At 42.6% G+C, this 27588-nt stretch overlaps 1 protein-coding gene across 1 annotated transcript in view; it reads left to right on the top strand.

Moving 5' to 3' along the window:
- The window catches only part of ATG4A (autophagy related 4A cysteine peptidase), a 78540-nt gene extending 51058 nt beyond the window's left edge, over positions 1–27482 (top strand). The window contains exons 5-13 of the mRNA XM_005700222.2: positions 1975–2076; positions 2498–2570; positions 5995–6074; positions 6760–6947; positions 7070–7148; positions 12641–12786; positions 14460–14516; positions 15911–16019; positions 25897–27482. Coding sequence (XP_005700279.1) covers positions 1975–2076; positions 2498–2570; positions 5995–6074; positions 6760–6947; positions 7070–7148; positions 12641–12786; positions 14460–14516; positions 15911–16019; positions 25897–25967 — 905 coding nt within the window. The 3' untranslated portion in view covers positions 25968–27482. The remainder of the gene's footprint in view (positions 1–1974; positions 2077–2497; positions 2571–5994; positions 6075–6759; positions 6948–7069; positions 7149–12640; positions 12787–14459; positions 14517–15910; positions 16020–25896) is intronic.
- Positions 27483–27588: the final 106 nt, after the last annotated feature.

Below are 27588 nucleotides of genomic sequence, written 5' to 3'. Positions count from 1 at the left end.
AATATATTCAATTTTTATTTGTCAGTCATACTTCAATAAAGCTTACAAATTTTTTTTAAATAATAAAGAGTACACACTATCTTAAAATTAGAACCTTCCAGTAATCATTGTTGGAACACTCGAGTCTTGCTTTCTTAAAACATATGCATACTTCCCGTGGGCTAACCTTGGTTAGATGCCAGTTCAGGAAGTTGGGTGAAAGTCTGGTTTGCCTTGGGGATGAGGGAATGAAAGGCCATCTTGGATGAGATTGGGCTGCTGAAATCTTCAGCTGTTACTCCTTGAGATTCAGAGGTACAACAACTGACTCCCTTTCCCTGACTGTACAACCTTACACATACTCCTGCGGTTACCGGAGAAGACTGGAGAAGAGTCTGGGGAGGCTTGAGGGCTTCATGCCTTTTTTTCAGGGTTTAGAATATCCCGTGCCTGCATCCCCTGGGTAGTATCATAATTTCTGTTTAACAGATGTGGAAATTGAGGCTCAGGAAATAAGGTGACTTGCCCCAGGCTGAACAGCAAGAGTCATGGATTTGGGAATAGAATGCAGGTCTTCTGTCTCCTTGTCCAGTGATTTCTCTACTGTACACATACTTCTTGGAACAGATCCATTCTTACTGTTTTTACTTTCTCATTTATTAAACACTTCAAGATGATTCTTCTGGAAATGAATCTTGTGGAGAGCAAACTGGGGAGTTTTCCCCACAATCAGCAGTCTCAATTATTTTAATGTAAAAGCAAGTAGCAGGAAGAATGTGGAAATAGATCTCATAGCTAAGATATTCGAATGAGAAGATGTGATTTTATAAAGTATTTTGGAGCATTTCCTTTTTGGTTATTTTGCAGTTGAGGTGGGGTATTAGTTGACTTATCACTGTCATCAGTAAGTATTTAGTGGTACATACCAGCCAGCTAATCAGGATTTCCCCCAGAGTCAGACAGTTCAGTAGCTGGTGAAAAACAGTTGAATGCTGTTTACCCTCTGAAGACTGCTGGATATAAAGTTTAAACATTTGGTTTCAGAAATACAAAAGTAAAGAGAACCAAAGACTCTGGAGATAATGGCCTTTGCCTTCTAGTAGATTTCACTTGTGAATTCAAACACTTTCTGAAACCTCAGGAGAGAAATTTCTGTCTTGGAAGCCAACTAAGACTCAGAAATCTCTCCCATTAGACAGAGTTCCTAGAGCTGAGGGAATGGGAACAGTGTGTCCTGTCCACAGAGGTGACAATGAGAGTTTTTTCAGAGTTGTCTTCAGCAAGTCATAAGCAGCCCCTGTAGAACTGGGGGGCTGTGCCTGAGGCACAGATCAGATCTCTACAGGTGTAATTATTTTAGTTTTGGTCATAAGGAAACCATCAACACCTGATAACAAAGGTATTTGTTTTTCCAAAGCTCAATGTGGCCTTTTAAAAAGGCTGTGTAAAAAATGGCAGTGTGCATTTCTTTAAAAAAACCTTCTTATTTGCAAATTGTTTTTATTCCCCTGGAAATACTGGTGTGTCAGGATGGCACTTCCCCTCACCCTCCATGAGACTCTTGTCAGTGCTGCTGAAATATACAAACCAAAGCCACTGGTGTTTGTGTGGACGTGAGACACTACAGTGTCTGAATGAGACCCGGATATACTGCTGGGTTTTAAGGTGACATCCTGGTCACTGAGTAGCTGACCAGAAAGGGCTTGTATCCCTGTTTTCAAGTAATATTTATCCAACTCCAGCTCATGGGCAAAGTCAATTTCTTGGTCAATTTCTTGTCTTGTTTTTACTTTACACCCACTGAGTCTCTGAAAGAAATCCGTTTCCCGATGTCTTGGTCATCAATATTAAAGATACTTGGGAATATTCTGACCTGATCGTTCCCACTTTCTAGATGTAATGCCTTTGTTTTCCTTCTAACCTTGTAGTCAGAGTAAGACTGCAGAGATAACAAATGGTTATAAACATGATTTTAACTCTTTTTTTCCTAAAAAGACTGGAACTGGGAGAAACAGAAAGAACAACCCAAAGAATACCAACGAATCCTACAGTGCTTCTTAGATAGAAAAGACTGTTGCTACTCTATCCATCAAATGGGTAAGGTCACATGAGTAGTTTAAAGCCTGTCTTTCTGTTGCATAGTCCAATTAAAAGGAAAGAAACACTGAAATTCAGCTTACTTTGCCTGTACTTGCGTTTCTTTTTTTTTTAATTTAAAATATTTTATTTCATGTGGGATCTTTCATTTTGGCACATGGAATCTTTTAGCTGTGGCATGTGAACTTAGTTGCATCAGTTCCCCAACTAGGGATTGAACCCAGGTCCCCTGCATTGGGAGCTCGGCATCTCAGCCCCTGGGGCACCAAGAAAATCCCTGTACTTGCTTTTCTTGTCTCCTGCTTTATATGTGGCTCCACTAAGTCATCTATCTGCTTAATTATTTATGCAGAAAATTAGGAATTTGTGGTTTGTTGGAAGACCTTTCGCTGACATGTTTATTTTTTCCACATGAAAACAGCACAGATGGGCGTAGGAGAAGGGAAATCAATTGGCGAATGGTTTGGACCAAATACAGTTGCACAGGTGTTGAAGTAAGTAAAAAGGTTGGGCATGAGCCTTATTCTACTGTCTCCTATGCCTGCCTCCACCAGCTCAGTATCCCATCAACCAAGCGGTTCTTGCCATCCCAGTGAGCCACCAAACATCTGTACCCTTTTGCTCAAATATGTCTTTGAAGTGTGTAATGTGTGTAGACAACTGTCTTTGTTTATCAGAGTTGTAGTCATGAGTACCAGTCCAGGTAGAGGCCCTTCAGGACTCATCCCATATCCCCTCGATAGATTGGTGCTCAGACACTCAACCATCAGCCTGAGGGTTACTTTGAAGCCAAAGGGTTTGTACTAAGGATGAGGGGGAAGCCTGAACCAGCCTAGGGAAGGCACAGACTCCCACCTTGTATGGTATTTTAAAAAAATCTTCATTGATTCATTCAACAGTTATTGGGCACCTCTACTATGCTAAGTATTGGGTATACAAAAATAAATTAGGTATAATTCTTGCTTCAAGGAACTTCCACCTATTGGAAGACACAAACCCCAAGGGAGTCTTGGAATCAGTTTGTCATCTTTTAGTTAACTCAGGGTACCCCAGCATGGTCCTTTTGCTGTTGTCCTATTAAGTCCCAGAATTCACCTCCCACAGCAAGAGGCAACATGGAGAGACCAGGACCAATGCTTTGGAAATGAATGGGGTGAGTGGCATTGGCACTTACACCCACAGGCCACCTCACCTATTGTCACTCTCCTTCCTGACAGCCTATTACCAAATGGAAACTTCATGAGGGCAGAAATTGTGTTTTCCTTGTTCACTCCTATAACATTAGCACATTAAACCACCTGGTACCTGTAGTGAAGTGAAGTGAAGTGAGCTCCCTCAGTCGTGTCTGACTCTTTGCGACCCCATGGACTGTAGCCCACCAGGCTCCTCCATCCATGGGATTCTCCAGGCAAGAATACTGGAGTGGGTCGCCATTTCCTTCTCCAAGGGAACTTCCCAACCCAGGGATCAAACATGGATCTCCCAAATTACAGGCAGGTGCTTTACCCTGTACCTGTAAGTGCTCAATAAATACCTGATGAATGAGTGAATGAAAATGGCAGCCAGAGTTTGATGCTGATTTAGGCATCAGATTTAGGCATCAGAAAATTGAAACCATCGGAGAAGGCAATGGCACCCCACTCCAGTACTCTTGCCTGGAAAATCCCATGAACGGAGGAGCCTGGTAAGTTTCAGTCCATGGGGTCTATGGCGTTGCACAGAGTCAGACACGACTGAAGCAACTTAGCAGCAGCAGCAGCCTTCTTTGGTCAGAGAAGGCATGGCACCCCACTCCAATACTCTTGCCTGGAAAATCCCATGGATGGAGGAGCCTGGTGGGCTGCAGTCCATGGGGTCGCTAAGAGTCGGACACGACTGAGCGACTTCACTTTCACTTTTCACTTTCATGCCTTGGAGAAGGAAATGCCAACCGACTCCAGGGTTCCTGCCTGGAGAATCCCAGGGACGGGGGAGCCTGGTGGGCTGCCGTCTATGGGGTCTCACAGAGTCAGACACGACTGAAGCGACTTAGCAGCTGCAGCCTTCTTTGGTAGCTACTTTAATTCTTAGGCTCTCTGGAGCATGATGACAGGACCTCCTTCATGCAAAATACAAATGGGGCACTGTTTCAGTTATTAGCCAACCTTCAGTGAGCTCGAATGTTTTGGAAATATGCTTGTGAGGGGAGTAGTCTGGATTTCTTGGGGACCCAAGTGAAACGTATTATCTTGGAATCACCCTTTGCTAACAGTGCAGCTTCTCTGAGACCACTTTCTTACTTCAGTCTGTAGTGCGTTTTGGGCCATTGTTGGTCAGGTGAATGAGGATCTGGTGGTATTTTAGGAACCACTGCAAGAAGCCAGGGTAGAAAGTATAAAAAATTGGAATGGCTGTGCTGATCCCAAAACCTAGTTTGATATGGTTGGTTTATAAATGACATCCCTCAGAATTTGCTTCTTTCTTCTAAAATTTTAACTTCCCAGTAACAAGTAAATGGAAACATACATTTTAAAAAGAATTTAGGCGGATTCTTACTCATCATGAATGTTATTATTAGGAACAGCACTATGTGATGATAATGATTACATTATTATTATTTTGGGGAAAGATAAAATGAATGAAATGAAAATATAATGGTAACTAACCTCTTATGGGGAGCTACTTTAGTTTGGGAGATAATGTGTTTCTGTTTCATTTTTTTGGTCGTTGAGACTGGGCTTTACCCCCAAATCCCATAGTAGCCAGGTTAAAAATGTCTTCTTCAAACTGGCTAGAGAAGAAAATAAGGGAGAAATAGACAACATATTTTACTCAGATAATCTCTCTTTTAACTGGGTTTTCTTTCTAATCTCCTCTGAAAGTGAAAGTCACTCAGTTGTGGCCAGCTCTTTGCAACCCCATGAACTATACAGGCCATGGAATTCTCCAGGCCAGAAGACTGGAGTAGGTTGCCACGCACTCCTCCAGGGGATCTTCCCAACCCAGCAATTGAACTGGGGCCTCCTGCATTTCAGGTGGATTCTTTACCAGCTGAACCACCAGGGAAGCCTCTGAAGTCATGCAATCTAGCACGCTCTATGGCTCTATGTTTTCAGTTCTTGACCAACAAGGCCCAGCAAGTCTCCTGGGACAACATTCTTACTGCACTTGGGGAGGGACTGAAGAGATCATCTCATCTATCTGTTTCTCTCTCCCTCTGGATTTCCCTGGGGCTTATTCTTCGTATTATATATGCTTCTAAACAAATATATATATACACACACATATACATACACACACAGGTATGTGTGTGTGTTCGTGCTAAGTCATTTCAGTTGTGTCTGACTCTTTGCAACCCCATGGACTGTAGCCCACCAGGCTCCTCTGTCTATGGGGATTTCCAGGCAAGAATACTGGAGTGGGTTGCCATTTCCTTCTCCAGGAGATCTTCCCAACCCAGGGATCGAACCCAGGTCTCCCACATTGTAGGCAGACGCTTTAACCTCTGAGCCACCAGGGAAGCCCACATATATATATATTTAAGTAACAGTTTTCCTTTTTTTTTTAAAGCAATAAGTCAGAATGTCTCACATTTAAGAAAAGAAAACAAAATCTTTGGGGAGCAGGTGTACTGGTCCTCTCTTGCCCAGTAGGAGTAACATCATTTTTCGAGGCAGCCTGTTCCATTTTTATAAAAAGCAAGGCCTTCTTTCTGAGGTTCAGAAACAGTGACTCTGGCATTTTCAAAGTCCCTGGACTTGGAATATTCCAGAGCTTGGTCAAAGGAGCCAGACCTGACCTGAATCCCACAGAGAGAACAACATCTGTGTGGCTCAGCATTCAGTAACTTCTGGAACACTGGACATACGTAGGTGGTACTATTTTCTGCCGAGATGTCCATCTTCCCCAATTGTGACTTCATTGTATGTTGCTTTGCAGAAAACTTGCTTTATTTGATGAATGGAATTCCTTGGCTGTTTATGTTTCAATGGATAACACCGTGGTCATCGAAGATATCAGTGAGTACTTGGCTGGTTTACCTTCTCGGGTGGTTGGGTATGGAGGTTCTTCTTTACCATTCAGAACATATGGGGGGAAGAGAGGGAGAAAGAGAAAGCGAGAGAGAGAGAAAGAATAAACACACGCATGCTGTCTCTGGCCTGCCCCTCTAGCAAGATAAGGGAGCACAGGGCTCTGGTTAATCATTGCCTGTGCCCCTTTTTCTCTTCTCTTTCAGCTTTCTGAAAGGGGAAAAAATGAGAGGATCTTTGGTGTGCCTCAGTGAAGTACCAGATTCTTTCCCTGCAGGACACCCCAAGTGCAGATAATCAGTTAAACCAGCCATGGGTCTTCTCTGGCCTCCCCCGCCTCCACTGTACTCTCCAACATGGGGCTCAAGAGACCAACAGATCCAGTCCCTGTTTCCAAGGCCTTTGTAGCCTAGTTGACAAATGAGATTCTCCCAATGAGCCCATCATATCTGAGGAGACACAAGGAGTGTTCAGTTGCCAGAAGGAAGAGAAGTAAGGGCTGGACGAGTACCCTGGGCTTCCTGTAGCAAGTAGGGCAGCAGGGCCCTGGTGGCAGTGGGAAGGGCCTTCCAGGTGGGGACTGTCACGTCAGGTCTCCCTTAGTCTTGCCCATGGTGCATCTCTTAGGGCTGGGTACCCCCTTTTTTTACCTAGCCCTGTCTTCTGTTTCTAGAAAAAATGTGCCGCACCCTGTCCTTGAGTGCCGACACACCTGCCGAGAGGCCCCTGGAGTCTCTGACTGCTTCCACCCAAAGTAAGGGCCCCTCGGCCTGCTGCACGGCCTGGAAACCCTTGCTGCTTATTGTGCCCCTCCGCCTAGGCATAAACCAAATAAACCCCGTCTATGTCGACGCCTTCAAAGTAAGTCACACCTTTCCCCAAGCCGCCTGCGGCCTGCCCATCCCACCACCATCGTGAGCCCGGAGATCCGTGAGCAGCAGTCCACATGTGAGCTGAGAATCTTGCGTTCTCTTTCCCTCCAGGAGTGTTTTAAGATGCCACAGTCTTTAGGGGCATTAGGAGGAAAACCAAATAACGCCTATTATTTCATAGGATTCTTAGGTAAGAAAAGAGTAATCACAAGTAAGTCATCATGGGCTAGGGGAGGGCGGGCCCAACAAGGTCTGCGTGGAAGACCAGGCAATTCCAGTTAGGAGGCCCTGGCCTAGCCTGGAGATGCTGTGGCCTGTAGGCAGCTCGTCCTGCCTCTAGCCTGGAGAGTAACACCTACCTGTGCCTCACAGAGACCAGTGTCTCCGTCTCTTTGCCTCTCAATATGATGGTTCCATGGCTGTGTTCACACTGGACGACCCCAAGGTCACAGCATTGCTTCAGCACCTCTTTTTCCCTCTGGGACCCAGGGCGGCAGGGCTTCACTTCCCTGGCCTTGCTGATCCCCTTCTTACTGGAGCTTGGGCAGTTGGGCCAGGAGCCATCCTCTGACTTCCCAAGACCACACAGCTGGGCCTGCTAGCTTATTGTTCAGAGGCTTGACTGGGTGGAAATTAGAGGAGGTGAAAACAGAGGTATCCCTTTTATGATAATAGAGGCTCAGCCTTAGAACAGCTAAGCTACTGTGGATCCTGATGAGCAGCCCAACATTCCTGCCTCAGTGGACACCTCTGGAAACCCCGCCATCTTCCTCACTAGCTGTGACCAGAGGCATTGAAGGCCCTTGGCACACAAAAGGAGCAGCCCGGCTCTTCCCAAACTGTCATGTGCACACGAATCACCTTGAGATTAACACGCAGGTTCAGCAGGTCTGGGGTGGAGCCTGAGAGCCTGCATTTCTCTCTAGGTAGGGCAGGTGCCGCTGGTGCCACACTTTGAGTGCCAGGGGCCTAGATACCTGGTTAGTGCCACAGAGTAAGGGAGCGATGTGGCCAGGGAAGCGGAATAGCGCCACCTCTGGCCGGAGTGGGCTCTGAGGAACTTGCGAGCTTAGGGTACAAAGGACAGCCAGAGCAGGCCTGGGGAATGGTGTGAGGGATGTGCAGAGGACACGGTGAGATGAACTTGGCCACCCTCCCAACCCGTCTCTTCCTCAGAGATTCAGGGAGGTGAGGTGAGTGGGAACAGACAGACCTGGCGCCTGTATGTGGCCTGCCTCCCGCTGGCTCAGTGTGTGACAGTAGGAAAAGAGAGTCAACTCTTTCAGTCTCAGGTTCCCTTTATGGAAAATAGGGCTGACCCCCAGCTCACCATGTTGTCACCTCACAGTAAAGCACTCAGTAAAGAGCCAGCCTGACCTCAATGCTTCTTTCAGCTGCTTACTCGTCTCTCCTTAAGGTGGGGTTGCTCTGCAGTTGCTGGGCTCGCTCTTGAATGCTGCCACCTCCTGGTCGAGTTTAAGAACTACAGCTTGGTGGAACATTTGAAAAGTGGAGGCTTTTACTTTCTAAATCTTCCCTGGTGACTTAGAGGTTAAACCATCTGCCTCCAATGTGGGAGACCCAGGTTTGATCCCTGGTTCGGGAAGATCCCCTGGAGAAGGAAATGGCAACCCACTCCAGTATTCCTGCCTGGAGAATCCCATGGACGGAGAAGCCTGGTAGGCTACAGTCCACGGGGTTGCAAAGAGTCAGACACGACTGAGCGACTTCACTTACTTACTTTCTAAAGTTCAAAACCCAGTACTTGGAGTTTTATAAATTTAGATGTTCTCTGTTTCTAAGCTTCTGGGTTCCTGTCAAAGAAACTGTTGCAAAAATCTGATTCCTATTGTCTGTGCTTAAAGACAAACTGAAGACAGATTAGAAAATAATTGTGGAGGGATCTCAATGAATTCCTGGGCACCCTGGCCTCCTTATCCCAGGTTACCCAGAGAGAATTTGCCAAATTGCCATAGCCCTTCTTCTCTTGGGGGGCCCCTGGGCTGGGGAGACTTTGGTGGAGTTGGACTGCTTATGAAAGAGATGTGACAATCCCCAGTTCCCAAAACAGAGGTTTACATAGTGTCCATTTGCCCATTAATTTCATAAATCTTCTGTTTAACCTTTACTTGAGGCTCCAAAGTCACCTCAACTCCCCCTTTCTGACTCACTCGGTTACTGTATTAGGTTTGGGGTGGGGGACCAGATTGCTAGAACGTCTGAAGGGAGGGGACAGATGAGAGCTTCCATTTTCTGAACCAGGAACTCTACAGAGGGTACTCTCTCTTCCTCCATCCCCCTTTCTCTCTCCATGTATGTGTGTGTATATATATATATTAAATTATATATATATAATGGCCATGATAATGGCTTCCCCAATGGCTCAGCAGGTAAATAATCTGCCTGCAATGCAGTAGATACAGGAGATGTGGTTTGATTCCTGGGTCAGGAAGATCCCCTGGAGGAGGAAATGGCAACCCACTCCAGTATTCTTGCCTGGAGAACTCCATGGACACAGGAGCCTGGTGGGCTACAGTCCATGGGATCACAAAGAGTCGAACACAACTGAGCACATATACGGATTATTATATTGTTTATGATATATAAATATATATTTATATAATATATATATTTATATAATATATATATTTATATAATATATATATTTATATAATGCGGGCTTCCCTAGTGGCTTAGATGGTAAAGCGACTGTCTGCAATGCAGGAGACCCGGGTTTGATCCCTGGGTTGGGAAGATCCCCTGGAGAAGGAAATGGCAGCCCACTCCAGTGTTCTTGCCTTGAAAATCCCACGGAGCCTGGTAGCTTACCGTCCATGGGGTCGCAAAGAGTCGGACACGACTGAGCGACTTCACTTTCACTTTCATACTTTCACTTTTCATTTATATAATATATTGAAATATAAATACATTTATAGAGAGATACAGATTAGTATCAATAGTTATATAGAGATGGGGCTTCCCTGGTGGCTCAGTGGTCAAGAATCTGCCTGCAATGCAGGAGATAACAGGTTCAGTCCCTGATCCATGAAGATCCCCTGGAGAATGAAATGGCAACCCACTCCAGTATTCTTGCCTGGGAAGTCCCATGGATGGAGGAGCCTGGCAGGCTACAGTCCATGGGGTCACAAAACAGTTGGACACAGCTTAGCGACTAAGCAACACAAATATAGAGATGTATCTAGCTGTAGATAAATAGATAGATAGGGTTGACCCTGAGGGGTAGAGATCATTATTTCCATTTATTCCTAGTGGAAAACTTAGAGGGGTAGTTTCCTCAAGGTCACTAAGCTCAAAAGTAGCTGGCTGTGCTAACATACCCCCTTGCTTCTCTAGTGGTCTCTTGCCCAGTAGGAGGCTGGGAGATGCTCCTGGTGTACAAGACTGTGGCCAGGGTGACAGCCTGGCTGGGTGATGTTTTCTGCTTAGAGAAGAGATGTTTGTCTCCTGTGGTTTGGTAGAGGGTGCCACCTGGAGCTCTGTCACATGAACTGGGTGTCTACAGATGGTGGACCTGCCTGCTCCTTCTTCTTGGGCCTCATTGGAGACCTTGATACAGTCCCCATGTAATGTCTAGGGCTTTTTCAATCTACTGTATCTCTTAAGCAATGTCAGAAATGGGCCAACCCACAGAGCTCCACTACATACTCATACATACGTACGCATACAGATATACACACACACACACGGAAAAGGGCCAGACTCAGAGAGGACACTGTTATTATTCCCAGTACCTTAAACCAAAGGCTTTGCTGGTGGCTCAGCACTAAAAGAATCTTCCTGCCAATGCAGAAGGCGCAGGATCCTCTGGAGGAAGAAATGCTTCCTTTCCTGTCAAAGACTGACCACTGGTTTAAACTAACAACTTGGGCTAGTCAGTAAGTTACTTTGTTTCTGTAAGTCCGTGATCCACATCTATTGACCAAGTCCTGACCAAGCCAGACACATGGCTGTGCAATTTTTGAATGAGCACGTGGGCGTGCTTAGTCACTCAGTCAGGTCTGACTGATCCCATGTTTGCGACCCCGTGGACTGTAGCCTGGCAGGCTCCTCTGTCCATGGGGATTCTCCAGGCAAGAATACTGGAGTGGGTTGCCATGCCCTCCTCTAGGGGATCTTCCTAACTCAGGGACTGAACCCAGGTCTCCCACGTTGCAGGCGGATTCCTTACTGTCTGAGCCACCAGGGAAGCCCAAAGGAGCATGAACCCATGCAAAAAGATCACATAATAAGGCTGTTTTACAGAAGAGTCAATTCACTCAGATCATTTAAGGGGATTCCCTGCTGGCTCAGACAGTAAAGAATCTGCCCGCAATGTGGGAGACCCGGGTTCGATTCCTGGGTCAGGAAGATCCCCTGGAGAAGGAAATGGCAACCCACTCCAGTATTCTTTCCTGGAAAATCCCGTGGATGGAGAAGCCTGGAAGGCTACATACCATGGGGTTGCAAAGACTCTGAGCAAGATACATCCTGCGTTTGTATTGTATTTCAAGCAGTTCACAGAAGTGAGATCTTCCCATTCTGATAATACTCTGTGAACTAACTGGAACAGGCCAAGTGACCTCAGCTTAAAAACAAGAAAATTAAGACAGAGTGGAGTGGTTTGTCTTACGTTTGTGATAGAGACAAATTAAACTTGGCATCAGACGTCAGAAACACTCTTTGCCAACAGAAGCACTTAGATGTACCCAACACAATCCTGAATGCCATTCCAGAGACCTTCGGGGTGTCCTTCCCTACCCCATCCCCCTGCCTCAGACAGATCTCCCTTTGCTTCCCTAATCCAGTCTAGAACACTAGAGAACCAACTGGTTCTCAGGCCTGGACAGTGAGTTTGGGGTGCCCCCTTAGGTACATCAGCTCATGATCTTTAGTGGTACTCTCAACACTTTGAATATCAAATAAAAGTAGAGATTTTATTATCCCAAATCCCACCCCCCACCAAGTCCTTATTGGGATAGACATTTTCCTTTTGATGAAGCATTGTTTTTTCTCCCATTTGTAACGGTTGATCATCTCAAACTGGTTTTCCCAGTGAGATGTATCTGTGCTGATACTCATGTGACCAAGCAGTGCCTTCTGACAAGGAATTACTGACTTTCTAACACTGACTAACTTGCTAGCAAATTAAGACCAGAAGTCACCTCCCTGGTATCTCATCTGTGGCACAGTCAGCATTCCCGTTTCTTTGGGAGGCCAAGGCCTTTTTCTTGTCCAAATGTGCTCTTTGACCATAGGTCTAAGAACCTATGGTCTAGAGCAAGATGCTTTCCAGTGTTGAAAGAGTCAGGAAGCTTCCCTAATGGCACCTGGACTCATGGCCTGGTGATTCCACCTACCACCTCTTGGCTACTGCTGCTCACCGAGCCCGCCATGTCATCTGTGGTTGCTCATTCCTCCCTTGTCCCCAAACCTGTCCCTTTCCATTTTTGTACTTGGACTTTGAGGAGATGTAAATGCTAGAGCAAATCTTCACATGGAATGATTGGCTTTGAGGGTGGGTGGCTTCCTTCGAGCATGTTTACTCTCCTTCCGGCTTTCTGTTATCTCATTCCCATTGTCACCAAGGGAGGGGTTAGGACAACCAGAGTGACCCTTCCAAGGACAGCAGTGGGGCCAGGGCCGGTGATTCTTCAAGGGCTAATCAGGTGTCATTCAAAACAGGTGATGAGCTCATTTTCCTGGACCCTCACACCACCCAGACCTTTGTTGACACTGAAGAGAACGGAACGGTTGACGACCAGACGTTCCATTGTCTGCAACCCCCACAGCGGATGAACATCCTGAACTTGGATCCTTCTGTAGCATTGGTTGGTATCTGAAGGTTGGGTGGGCCAAGAGACACACCGCTGCCCTATCACAGTTGGGTTCCCTGGGAGTTACCCAGATTGTTAGATAGGATGGCAAGAGAATATAGTGTCATGTAGTGCAGTGGGGAAGGAATGGGCCCTGAAGCTGAGTTGCTCCAATTAGGATCCAAGCCACTTACCAGCCATGGACTGAGGGGGAGTCCCTCCTTAACTTTTCTGAGCTTTGGCCTTCTCATCCCTCCCATGGGCAAAACAATTGCTCCTTCCTTGTAGGCTTGTGTGAGGTATGCTATGTGTAAGGTACTTAGCACAGTGCCCAGCATATTGTAAGCATTCTAGAAATATTGGTTATTGTTACTGTTACCATCTTTCTCCGTTTTCTTTCTTGCCCCCTAAATATTGCCACCCAGGCACAGGGAATAAGGTGAAACAGAGGGAGGGATAAGAGGCCAAGACCTCCTGGGTGGAAAATGTCCATTCCTCTGGGCACACAATCCAGGAAGTTGCAGGGTTCCCCCCACCCACCCCCGGAAGAATGTCTGCTGTTGACACATGGAAGGGGCAGCTATGTGGGAACTAGCCAGTGGTTCTGAGGCCTGTCTGAATCCTCTCTTCCAGTTTAACTTGATTGTCAGAGTGCCAGTGGTAGAGAGCTGACAGAGTCCTCCTCTTGTTTTGGACCATTCTTTTAGTACTGTAGGATGTTCTGAGTATGGATAAAGAGGCCCATGGTTCTCTTTATTCTAACAGATAATTTCCTTAAGGTCAAAGTCACCTAACTAATTAATACCTCTAGTTAAAAGTACTACTTGGCTTTTGTCTGCTGGTTTTATTGCATTGTTTTTTTCTAGGTAGGTGTATTTGTGCACTGAATGTAATGGAATTAACCCTGTGCTTTGGAGATTGGTTTTTATGTTAGTATATCTCACAGTGTGAAGTGGGAGACAGGGAGGAAAAGGGATAGGGTAAAAGGGAAAGGGACAGAATAAGAGTGAGAAGCAGAGAGAGAGAAACTATGCATGAGCATGTGTGTGTCCTAGTGAGGCACTGATCTGGGAGAGTGATAAACTCAATCTTCCTCCTCATTGCTGGGAGGATAGAGCCAAAGGAAGTGGCCCGCATGTTGTCACAACTCCGGGCCAATGGCTCTGTCTTGCAATACGTAAGGCCTGCCTTGGTACCCCTGACCAGTTCTTCTTTTTGTAAATTGGAATATAATTGCTTTACAATGTTGTATTAGTTTCTGCTGTACAACAATGTGAAGCAGCTCTATGTATACATATATCCCCTCCTTCTTGAACCTCCCTCCCACCCTCCACATCCCACCCCTTTAGGACATCACAGAGCACTGAAGTGAGCTCCCTGTGATAGACAGCTGCTTCCCACTAGCTGTCTGTTTTACACATGGTGGTGTACATATGTGTGTGTGTGTGTGTATGTATGTCAATTCTGATCTCCAAATTCATCCCACCCTCACCTTCTCCCCCACCGTGGCCACATGCCCATTCTCTACATAGGAGGGCATTTTTTGAGGCAAGATAATTTTGGATAAATAACAAATTAGAGAAGGGACATTCGTATATGAATGGCCAATAGGGAACTGGAGATATGAGATGGGTAGTGTATATATGTCATGAACAGTTCTAACTAGTCTTCTTTTGCTTTCCCCCAAGGGGTTTTTCTGCAAAGAAGAAAAAGACTTTGATAGCTGGTGTAGCCTTGTTCAGAAGGTAAAGATCCATGTTTTTCTCAGTCTTAAAAAAAACAAATATTTTTCAACATAATTCCTTTCCAAGACGGTTTTTCATAGTAACAAATCCACCCTGATATGACTTTATTGCTAGAGAAAGAAACTAAGATATGGGGAATTATACAGAACTTTGGGGAAACCAAAGGAAAACTTTGGTTTGAAATATGCTTACTTTGTCAAATGAACGATATTTTTAGCTACTGAATGTTCCATCTCATGGAGGTTATGAGTCAATGAAATCTTCAACTAATTACCATTTTAACCTAAAATGTCAGTTTCATATAGGTCAGCCCAAATTCTTCTATACTCTGATTATAACGTTGAGGTGGTTGAATAAACCAAACTACTTTTCTATTTGTTTCATGGTCCATTTACAGTTTAGTGTATTCCATTATGGTTTAAGGGGCTTACCTTTCTAGTAACTGTTTTATTTATATACTGATAAAATATAGCCACACTGCCACTTAAAGGAAACACAGTTTGCAGAAATCTGTGTAAATATGAAAGCTAGCTATTCTTTTTTCTTGGACACTTTATGTCAAAAGATATTTATTGTTTTGCTGGCTCCTAATCTTTGTATCTGCCCCCCTCATCCTTCACTTCTAACACATGCCAATTTTGTGGGAGACATTGATCAATGGTTATTGAAAGAATGAAGGGAGATCATAGGGAGTAGTTTAAAGAGCCCTGGGTGGGGTGTCAGGTTGCAAAACAGAGGGGTTGGAGAGATGGGATCCCACAGCCTCTCCTAAGTGTAAGGATGGAAGATTTTTCTTCACGGGTAAACAAATAATTGATTCCAAAGTCCCCAGCTGAATCTGAAACCCCAGTTAATAATTGACTGAGACATCATGGAGAATTATTTTCTAAAATTAGTTCAGAATGTAGCAAAACTGTATATCACATTTAACATTAGAAAGAAAAATTTCTGATAAGACCAAGGTCTTTAAATTAGGACGTATACCATATGTCTTGGACTAAAACTGAAACCATGCCAACGTGTACTGATGTTCTTTTGGGGCAGATTTAATTTAATTAACCCACATTTCTTTGGAGCCAACACTTCAGGAACATCTTATCCCTAAATTGAGTTGGTCCCGTGCAACTGGCAAATGACCTGAACCTTATGATGGAGCACGGGCAGTGGGTACTAGCCTTCCATCAGATCCTCCCACCAGTATCCTTCCTTCCCTGGCCAACAGTTTCTAGAATTGAAGAGGGATGGGTCTGGTACAGGAGGGGTATATTTGTTGAGTCTGTGCTTTCACCTTTCAATAACCAGATTACTCTCTTGGGGTTTGGAGTCATATATTGCCAATTGGACGGAAATGTAGTGACTCTGCAGTGTTTACAGCTGATTCTATGTCTCCTCAGGAAATTCTAAAGGAAAATTTAAGGATGTTTGAATTAGTTCAGAAACATCCATCACATTGGCCTCCCTTTGTTCCTCCAGCCAAGCCGGAAGTAACAACCACAGGGGCAGGTAAGCTGTTGTTCAGAAGCTCTCTGGCCAGCAGACCCTTGGATAGCAGTTGTTTTATGAGACAAAAGCAATTGTGGGTCATGCTTTCTGTGGAATGAAAATTTCTACTCAGGTGGACTGATCAAAGAATTGTATTTCTTCTGATGAACTGATACTTAGCAATTTCAAAGAATAATAGTAAAAGAAAATAAGCTCCATGGAAAATCAAAATGAGTAGAATTTCTTTTTTTTCATGGTCTGGTTTAGAAACCAAATCAGAGGACATGGGTAATTCAAAAGGTTCCTCAAAGATCTTACAGAGCCTCATCTTAATCACTGTGAACAGGACTGTGTAACAAGTCTAGTTCATTTCTTTTTTTAATTGATGTATAGTTGACTTACAGTGTTGTGTCAATTTCAGGTATACAGTAAGGTGATAAATATATATATATATGTAGTTTTTCAGTTTATTTTCTATTATTGGTTATTATAAGATATTAAATATAGTTCCTTTTGCTATATAGTAGGTTCCTATGTATTTATTTTATATATAGTAGTATATATCTGTTAATCCCAAAGTTCTAATTTATAGCCCCCCTTTTCCCTTCTGATAACCATAAATTTGTGTTCTATGTCTGTGAGTCTATTTCTGTTTTATAAATAAGGTCATTTGTATCATTTTTTAGATTCCACATGTAAGTGATATCCTGTGGTATTTACCTTTTTCTTTCTTAGTTTACTTAGTATGATAATCTTTAGGTCCATCCATGTTTCTGCAAATGGCATTATTTCATTCTTCTTTATGGCTAAGTAATATTCCATTATATATACATGCATGTGTGTATATACATATATTATATACACACACCACATCTTATTTATCCATTTACCTGTAGATGGGCACTTAGTTTGCTTCCATGTCTTCACTATTGTAAATAGTGCTGCTGTGACCAATGAGGTGCATATATCTTTTTGAATTAGATTTTTCATCTTTTCTGGATCTATGCCCAGGAGTGTGACTGCTGGGTCATATGGTAACTCTATTTTTAGTTTTTTAAGAAACCTCCACACTGTCCTCCATAGTGGCCACATCAATTTACATTCCCAGCAACAGTATAAGAGGGATCCCTTTTCTCCATACCCTCTCCAGCATTTATTATTTGTAGATTTTCTGATGATGGCCATTCTGAGCAGTGTGAGGTGATACCTCATTGTAGTTTTAATTTGCAGTTCTCTAATGCTTAGTGATATTGAGCATCTTTTCACGTGCCTGTTGGCCATTTGTATGGCTTCTTTGGAGAAATATCTATTTAAGTCTTCTGCTTATTTTTTGATTGGGCTGTTTGTTTTTTGATACTGAGCTATATGAGCTGTTTGTGTATTTGAAAGTTAATCCCTTGCAGTCACATCATTTGCAAATATTTTCTCCCAGTCCATAGGTAATCTTTTTGTTTTGTTTACAGTTTCCTTTGCTATGCAAATGTTTTTACATTTAATTAGGTCCCATTTGTTTACTTTTACTTTTGTTTCCATTACTCTAGGAGACAGATCAAAAGAAATATTGCTCAAATTTATGTCAGAGTATTCTGCCTATGTCTTCCTCTAGGAGTTTTATAGTATCCAGTCCTACATTTATTTTGAGTTTATTTTTTGTATATGGTATTAGAGAATATTCTGATTTCATTCTTTTTCATGTAACTGTCCAGTTTTCCCAAAACCACTTATTGAGGGAACTGTCTTTCCTCCATGGTATTTTCTTGCCTCCATTGTAGTAGATTGGGCTTCCCTGATAGCTCAGCTGGTAAAGAATCCACCTGTAATGCAGGAGACCCTGATTCGATTCCTGGGCAGGGAAGAGCCACTGGAAAGGGATAGGCTACCCACTCCAGTATTCTTAGGTTTCCCTGGTGGCTCAGATAGTAAAGAATCTATCTGCAATGCAGAAGACCTGGGTTCGATCACTGGGTTGTGAAGATCCCTTAGAGAAGGAACAGCTACCCACTCCAGTATTCTGGCCTGGAGAATTCCATGGACTGTATAGTCCATGGGATCGCAAAGAGTCGGACTTGACTGAGCAACTTTCACTTGTTGTAGATTAATTAACCATAAGTACATGGGTTTATTTCTGGGCTTTCTGTCCTGTTCCTTTGATCTATGCTTCTGTTTTTTGTGCCAGTACCATACTATTTTGATGACTGTAGCTTTGTAGTATAGTATGAAGTCAAGGAGCATGATTCCTTCGGCTCTGTTCTTCTTTCTCAAGATTGTTTTGTCTATTTGAGGTCTTTTCTGTTTTCACACAAATTGGAAAGTTTTTTGTTCTAGTTTTGTGAAAAATGCCATTGCTAACTTGTTAGGGATTACATTGAATCTGTAGATTATGTTGGGTAGTATGGTGTTTTTAACAATATTAATTCTTCCAATCCAAGAACATGGTATATCTTTTCATCTGTTTGTGTCATCTTTAGTTTCTTTCATCAGCGTCTTATACTTTTGGGAGTACAGGTGTTTTGCCTCCTTATGTAGATTTATTCCTAGGTATTTTACTCTTTTTAATGTGATAGTAAGTGGGATTATTTTCTTAATTTCTCTTTCTGATAGTTCATTGTTAGTGTACAGAAATGCAACAGATTTCTGTATGTTAATCTTGTACCCTGAAACTTTACCAAATTTGTTGATGAGCTCTAGTAGTTTTCTGATGGCATCTTTAGGATTTTCTATGTATAGTATCATGTCATCAGCAAACAGTGACAATTTTGCGTATTTCTTTCCAATTTGGATTACTTCTATTTCTTTTTCTTCTCTGATTGCTATGGCCTGGATTTCCAAAACTATATTGAATAAAAGTGGCAAGAGTGGGCATTCTTATCTTGTTCCTGATCTTAAAGGGAATGCTTTCAGCTTCTTGCCATTGACTATGATGTTTAGCTGTGTGTTTGTCACATATGGCCTTATGTTGAGGTACGTTCCTTCTATTTCCACTTTCTGGAGAGTTTTTATAATAGATGGATATTGAATTTAATCAGAAGCTTTTTCTGCATCTATTGAGATGATCATATGGTTGTCATTCTTTAATTTCTTCATGTGGTGTATCACACTGATTTCCAGGTATTGAAAAATCCTTGGATCCCTGGGATAAATCCCGCTTGGTCATGGTGTGTGATCCTTTCAATGTATTGTTGGAGTCAGCTGGCTAGTATTGTGTTGAGGATTTTTGCATCTATGTTCATCAGTGATACTGACCTGTAATTTTCTTTTTTGTGTGTGATATCTTTGTTTGGTTTGGTGTCTGGTTGTTAGTGGCCTTATAGAATGAGTTCAGAAGTGTCTCTACCTCTGCAATTTTTTAGAATAGTTTGAGAAGGGTAGCTGTTAACTCTTCTTTAAATGTTTAGTAGAATTCACCTGTGATGCCATCCAGTCTTAGACTTTTGTTTGTTGGGAATTTTTAAATTTCTGATTCAATTTCTGTACTGGTAATTGGTTTATTCATAGTTTCTGTTTCTTCCTGGTTCAGTCTTGGGAGATTGTACCTTTCTAAGAATTTGTCCATTTCTTCTAGGCTGTTTATTTTATTGCTGTATAGTTGCTCATAATAGTCTCTTATGATCTTTTGTATTTCAGTGGAGTCAGTTGTAATATTTCTTTTTTCACTTCTGAATTTATTGATTTGGGTTCTCTCCCTTTTTTTCTTGATGAGTCTGGCTAAATAAAGGTTTATCAATTTTTTTAATCTTTTCAAAGAGCCAGCTTTTGGTTTTATTGATCATTTCTTTCTTTTTCTTTTTTTTTTTTTAGTTTCTATTTCATTTCTGCTCTGATCTTAATGATTTATTTCCTTCCATAACTTTGGGTACTGTTTGTTCTTCTTTCTCTAGTTGTTTTAGGTGTCAGTTTAGGTTATTTGAGATTTTTATTTCCTGAGGTAAACTTATATTGCTATAAACTTCCCTCTTAGAAGTGCTTTTGCTATAACCCATAAGTTTTGGATCATCGTATATTCATTTTCATTTGTCCCTAGGTACTTTTAAATTTCCTCTTTGATTTCTTCAGTGATCCATTGGTTGTTTGGTATCATATTGTTTAACCTCCATGTGTTTGTGGATTTTTGCAGTTTTTTCTTGTATTTGATTTCTAATCTCATAGAGTTCTGGTTGGAAAAGATGCTGGATATGATTTTAGTTTTCTTAGATTTACCAAGGCTCATTTTGTGGCCAGGAGAATGTCCCATGTGCACTTGAAAAGAATGTTCTGCTGTTTTTTGATGGAATGCTATATAAATACCAATTAAGTTCATTTGGTCTCATGTGTTATTTTAATAACTGTCTTTCCTTATTGATTTTCTGTCTCAATGATCTGTCCATTGATGTAACTAGAGTGTTAAAGTTCCCTACTATTATTGTGTTACTATCAATTTCTCCTTTTATAACTGTTATTATTTGCCTTATATATTAAGGTACTCCTATGTCAGGTGCATATATATTTGCAATTTTTATATTTTCTTTTTGGATGCATCCCTTGAATCCCTTGATTCACCGCTTGTAGTGTCCTTCTTTGTCTCTTGTCACAGTCTTCATTTTAAAGTTTATTTTGTCTGATATGAGTATTGCTACTCTTGCTTTCTTCTGATTTCCATTTGCGTGGAATACCTTTTTCTATCCCTTTACTTTCAGTCTGTATACGTCTCTAGATCTGTAGTGAATATGTTGTAGGCAGCATATATATAGGTCTTGTTTTTGAATGCATTCAGCCAGTGTGTGTCTTTTGGTTGGAAATTTTAGTCTGTTTGCATTTAAAGTAATTATTGAAAGGTGTCTTCTTATTGCAATTTTGTTAATGGTTTTGGATTTGTTTTCGTAGGTCTTTTCCCCCCTTTTTCTTCTTTTGTTCTCTTGTGATTTAATAACTACCTTTAGTGTTATGTTTGGATTCCTTCTTTTTTTTGTGTATATCTATTATAGATTTTTGCTTTGTGGTTTTTGTATAAGTCTGCATATAAATGTGACTGTTTTAAGTTGCTGATCTCTTAATTTCAAATGCATCTTAAATACCATGCATTTGTACTCTCCTCCCCTCATGATTACTGTTTTTGATATCATGTTTTACATCTAATTGTTTTTTGAATCCTTTATCTGCTTATTGTAGATACAGGTGACTTTACAAATTTTGTCTTTTAACCTCCTTACTAGTTTTGTCTGAATGATTTTCTACCTTTACTGTATGTTTGCCTTTATCAGTGAGCTTTTTCATTTTCTAAATTTCTTGTTCTTATTTGTGATCTTTTTTTTCCACGCAGAGAAGTCCTTTAACATTTATTGTAAAGCTGGTTTGGTGGTGCTGAATTATTTTAGCTTTCCCTTGTCTGTAAAGCTTTTGATTTCTCCATCAAATCTGAATGAGAATCTTTCTGGGTAGAGTATTCTTGGTTGTAGGTTTTCCCCTTTCATCACTTTAAATATATTGTGTCACTCCCTTCTGGCCTGCAGAATTTCTGCAGAAAAATCAGCTAACAGCCTTATGGGAGTTCACTTGTATGTTATTTGTTTTGTCTTGCTGCTTTTAGTATTCTCTCTTTATCTTTAGTTTTCGTAATTTTCATTACATCATGTCTTGGCGTGTTCCTCTTTGTGTTCATCTTGTATGGGACTCTCTGCACTTCCTGGAGTTGGATGCCTGTTTCCTTTCCCAGGTTAGGGAAGTTTTTAGCTGTTATCTATTCTAATATTTTCTCCGGTCTTTTCTCTCTCTCTTCTTCTGGGACCCCTATAATGCAAATATTAGTGCATTTGATGCTGTCCCAGAGATCTCTTAAACTGTCATTTCTTTTCATTCTTTTTCTGTTTTTTTTTTTTTTTTTTTCTGTTCAGCTGTAGTGATTTCCACTGCTCTGTCTTCGTGCACACTGGTCCATTCTTCTAGTATATCTATTTTTGCATTTCTTTTTTAAAATTAATTTATTTTTTATTGAAGGATAATTGCTTTACAGAATTTTGTTGTTTTCTGTCAAACCTCAACATGAATAAGCCATAGGTATACATCTTCTAGTATATTTTTCATTTTTGGATTTGTCATCTCAGTTTGGCTGTTCTTTATATGTTCTCTTTGTTAAAAACTAATTTCTCACTCTTTGCATCCATTCTCTTCTCAAGTTCTTTGATCATCTTTATAATCATTACTCTGAGCTCATTCTTGAGTAGATTGCCTAACTCCTCTTTACTTCATTATTCTGGAGTTTTATCTTGTTACTGTGTCTGGAATATATTACTCTGCTGCCTCATTTTGCCTAAGTTGCTATTTGTATTTTTTTGTCTGTGGTAGGTTAGTTACATTTCTCAACTTTGGAAAACTGGCCCTCTGAAGGAGGCATCCTATATGTCCCAGAAGTGCACGCCTCTCTCGTCACCCAAGCTACGTGCTCTAGGTGTTCCCCCTATGAGGGCCATTTGGTTCTTTCTGTTGTGGTGGGCTGACTCTGTGGGCTATCTACTAGCTTAGCTGGCATCAAGTCTGGTTGGTTGCCAGGCCCTGCCTTGTGCACATTCTGCTGGTAGCTGTTTAGTGGGGCCTGGTCATGAGGTGGCTGGTTGCAGAATCCAAGGGGGCCCAAGGGCTAGTGCGGGCTCACTGGTGGGTGGAGTCAGGGTCCTGAAGACTCTGGGGCTGTGCCAACTAATGGCAGAGGTTAGTGCTGGATTACTGGCAGGCAGAGCTAGTTCCTGTAGTGTGGCTGCTGGGCCCAGGGATCCCAGAGCATGTTTCAGATCATTGGTAAGTGGGGGCTAGTTCCTGATACAGTTGGGTATGAGGTCTGGGGTGTCCCAAAGGTTTCATTGACCTGCTGTGGGCAGGGCCAGGGCTGAGGTGATCCCAGGGTCAGGACTGGTCTCTGTTGCAGGATATAGTTTTCTTGCTCCTAGTGTCTGCCCCCTGGTGGATGAGGGGGATCTAAAGTCTTGTTCAGGCTTCCTGGTGGGAGGAGCCAGGGCCTGTCCACTGGTGGGTGGAGCTGGGACTTGGCCCTCAGACAGGCAGGGCCATGTCTAAGGGCGTGTCTAGAGGCTGTGGGCTTTCGACTTCTTCAGGCAGCTTGTCTGAAAAGTGGAAGTGTTAGTCTTTCAGTCATGTCCAACTCTTTGAGGCCCCATGGACTGTAGCTCTCCAGGTTCCTCTGTCCACGGAATTCTATAGGCAAGAGTATTAGAGTGGGTAGCCATTCCCTTCTCCAGGGGATCTTCCCAACACAGGAATCGAACCTGGGTCTCCTGCATCGCAGGCAGATTCTTTACCACTGAGCCGCCAAGGAAGCCCTGCCCAATTACTTGTTTGGCCTGAGGTGTCCCAGCACTGGTGCCTACAGGCTGTTGGGTAGGGTCAGGTCTTGGCAATAGTGATCCAACATGTCAGCTACCAGGAATGTACATGTGGTAGAATGTTCTGGAATATGACCGCCATCAGTGTCTATGTCCCCCTGGTGAGTTGCAGCCTACCCACACCTCTCTAGGAGAGTCTCTGAGACCAGCAGGTCGGTCTGGCCTGTCAGTAAGTCAGTTCAGTCACTCAGTCATGTCTGACTCTTTGCAACCCCATGGACTGTAGCACGCCAGGCTTTTCTGTCCATCACTAACTCCCGGGGCTTGCTCAAACTCATGTCCATCGAGTCAGTGATGCCATCCAACCATCTCATCCTCTGTCGTTCCCTTCTCCTCCTGCCTTCAATCTTTCCTAGTATCAGGGTCTTTTCCAATGAGTCAGTTCTTTGCCTCAGGTGGCCAAAGTATTGGAGTTGCAGCTTCAGGATCAGTCCTTCCAATGAATGCTGCTGCTGCTGCTAAGTCGCTTCAGTTGTGTCTGATTCTGTGCGACCCCAGAGATGGCAGCCCACCAGACTCCCCCGTCCCTGGGATTCTCCAGGCAAGAACACTGGAGTGAGTTGCCATTTCCTTCTCCAATGCATAAAAGTGAAAAGTGAAAGTGAAGTCGCTCAGTCGTGTCCAACTCTTAGCGACTCCATGGACTGCAGCCTACCAGGCTCCTCCATCCATGGGATTTTCCAGACAAGAGTACTGGAGTAGGTTGCCATTTCCTTCTCCACTTCCAATGAATATTCTGGACTAATTTCCCTTAGGATTAACTGGTTGGATCTCCTTGCAGTCTAAGGGACGCTCAAGAGTCTTCTCCAACACCACAGTTCAAAAGCATCAATTCTTCGGCGCTCAGCTTTCTTTATGGTTCAACTCTCACATCCATACATGACTACTGGAAAAAACGTAGCTTTGACTAATTGGACCTTTGTTGGCAAAGTGATGTTTCTAGTTTTTAATATGCTGTCTAGCTTGGTCATAGCTTTTCTTCCAAGGAACAACTGTCTTGTAATTTCATGGCTGCAGTCACCATCTGCAGTGATTTTGGAGCCCCCCAAATTAAAGTCTCTCACTGTTTCCATTGTTTCCCCATCTATTTGTCATGAAGTGATGGGACTGGATGCCATGATGTTAGTTTTTTGAATGTTGAGTTTTAAGCCAACTTTTTCACTCTCCTCTTTCACGCTCAAGAGACTCTTTAGTTCTTTGCTATCTGCCATAAGGGTGGTTATCATCTGCATATCTAAGATTATTGATATTTCTCCCTGCCATTTTGATTCCATCTTAAGCTTCATCCAGCCCGGCATTTCACATGATGTACTCTGCATATAAATAAGCAGGGTGACAATATACAGCCTTGACATACTCCTGTCCCAATTTGGAACCAGTCTGTTGTGCCATGTACAGTTATAACTGTTGCTTGGCTTGCATACAGTTTCTTAGGAGGCAGGTCAGGTGGTTTGGTATTCCCATCTCTTGAAGAATTTTTCACAGTTTGTTGTGATCCAGATAGTCAAAGGTTTTGGCATAATCAATAAATCAGAAGTAGATGTTTTTCTGGAACTCTCTAGTTGTTTTGATGATCCAGTGGATGTTGGCAATTTGATCTCTGGTTCCTCTGCCTTTTCTAAATCCAGCTTGAACATCTGGAAGTTCACAGCTCACATACTGTTGAAGCCTGACTTGGAGAATTTTTTTTTAATTTTTTATCTGACTTGGGGAATTTTGAGCATTACTTTGCTAGAGTGTGAGATGAGTGCAATTGTGCAGTAGCTTGAACATTCTTTGGCATTGCCTTTCTTAGGGATTGGAATGAAAACTGACCTTTTCTAGTCCTGTGGCCATGGATGAGTTTTCCAAATTTGCTGGTCTAGGCTCCTATCAAATTATTCCTTTTGCCCTGAGTCCCAGTACACATGAAAGTTTTGTGTGGGCCCTTGAAGCATAGAGTCTGTATTTCCCCCAGTCCTGTGGGGTTCTTGCAATAAACTCCTGCTGGCCTTCAAAGCCAAATGCTCCAGGGGGCTCCTCCCCTGAATGCCAGACCCTCAGTCTGAGGAGCCTGACATGGGGCTCAGAACTCTTACTCCTGTGGGAGAGCTTCTACGATATTATTCTCCATTTTGTGGGTTGCCCGCCCATGGGTATGGGATTTGATCATATCGTGAGTCTGCCCCTCCTACACATATTGCTGTGAATTCTTCTTTATGACTTTAGTTGTAGAAGATCTCTTCTGGTAGGTTCCAGTCCTTTTCATCAATGGTTGTTCTGCAGATAGTTTTGGTTTTGTTGTGCTCGTAAGAGGAGGTGAGCTCAGGATCTTTTTACTCTCACATCTTGGGCCCCTAAAACTATTTTGATTCTTTATGGAGAATTGCTAACACTTGGCAGTGGTCCCACCTATAAGTCTCCTCTACACTAGCTTTTGTGTAGCAAAGCAATTAAAAAATGTATGGTCTTAACTACCGAGTAACGTACTGACCTGTTGAACCAAAGATTTTCAAGCTTTTTTTCCCCTCATTTCTGTATTCTGATAGAGTTCATTGACTCTACTGAACAACTAGAGGAATTTGACCTGGAGGAAGATTTCGAGATTCTGAGCATATAGGATAGTGGGAACTCATCTTGGAGATCTGTCTTCCATCTGGCACCAGAAGAACACGAACTCATCACGTAAAACTTTTTTAGTCAGCAAGTGCCTAATATGCCAACAGCATACAAACTTGATAGGAATCATGACTGAGCCAATCACCATTTCTCAACAACAAAAAAGAGAGAATGAACAATATACCCTTTCCCCAGAAAGAACTAAAACAATCATGGAATCTAGAAGCAGAAAGATTAGGAGGCATCTCTTGCTTCCCAGCTTCTTACATGGCCACAGCAAATCTTCAGCTGCTGGAATGAGGAGGTGGATGTGTGGAGGACAGCCAGCAACTCCCACCTTGCTTTCAGCACCAGCAGATGAGAGATGGTTACCTTGTGCTTCTTTACCCTTTCAGGTTAGACCTCTTTGGGCTAAATACTAAGAAGCAATCTGTTCCCTTGCTCTAATAATAAAGTGTTAATCATTGTATCAGAACAATTGTAACAAGAACAAAATGTTCTTGTTAAAGTATTTGAGTATGTATTTAAATAATCATAATTGATCTCAAAAAGTATGTCAAAGACATTACATCAAATGCATATTTATTGATCTTCCTATTTGAGAGAACCTTACTATTGAATGGGTCATTGTCCCCGTCTTAACTGATACTTTTGTCAGATGTCACCCTGTCCTTAAATCATTTATCATTAATTCAGGGGTCTGCAAACTTTTTCTGTCAAGGGCCAGAGAAGAAATGTTTTAGGCTCTGAAGGCCATCTAGCATCTGTCACAGCTACTCATCTCTGCTGGTGAAGCACCTAAACAGCCCTGGACAGTGTGCACGCACGAGAGCCTGGCTGTAATGCAATAGAACTTTATTTACAAAAAAAAAAAAACGGGAAGGGCTGGATCTAGCCCCAGGCTGTAGTTTGCTAATCACTGACTTAAATTATTGATTTTTGTTTGGGAAATTAAAAATTATGGTTGAATTTGACTCCCTTTTGCTTTATAGTCATAATTGGAAAGCTAATTATTCATGTGGTGACATTAATCTGTGTATCAAATATTATTTGGGGACTGTTGTTATTGTGCAGTTGCTGAGTCGTGTCCGAATCTTTGTGACCTCATGGACTGTAGCCTGCCAGAGGACTGAAATCCTCTGTCCGTGGGATTTCCCAGGCAAGAATACTGGAGTAGGTTGTCATTTCCTCCTCCAGGGGAGCTTTGCAATGCAGAGGTCAAGCCACGTCTCCTGCACTGGCAGGCAGGTTCTTTACCACTGAGCCACCTGGGAAGCCCCTAATTTCAAGACTAGCAACATACTGAGTTTTAAAGCGCATATTCATCAAATTGGTTTTGTTAACCATTCTCCTGTATGGATGTACCTCACATCCCAGTGATATTTTCCCATTTTCCATTCCTTGTCTTTTTCAACTTGTATGCATTTCACCTCCATGCTCAACAAAGTGCCCAATAGGCCCCAGGAAGGCCAGCAACTGCAGTATGAAAACTAGCAAATAAAGGAAATAAACCAAACTAAGGTGGGGTGTTTTTTTTTTATAGTTAGGAATATTTGAATACTCATTTCCTTAGATTCCATATTCTTATTTTACCCAGTAGGTAGTATATTCCAGTGAATTCA

This window comes from Capra hircus (genome assembly GCF_001704415.2).
Source record: "Capra hircus breed San Clemente chromosome X unlocalized genomic scaffold, ASM170441v1, whole genome shotgun sequence".
Classification (NCBI taxonomy): Eukaryota; Metazoa; Chordata; class Mammalia; order Artiodactyla; family Bovidae; genus Capra; species Capra hircus.
Note: the sequence above shows the minus strand (reverse complement) of the source record. Positions and strands in the feature narration are given on the sequence as shown.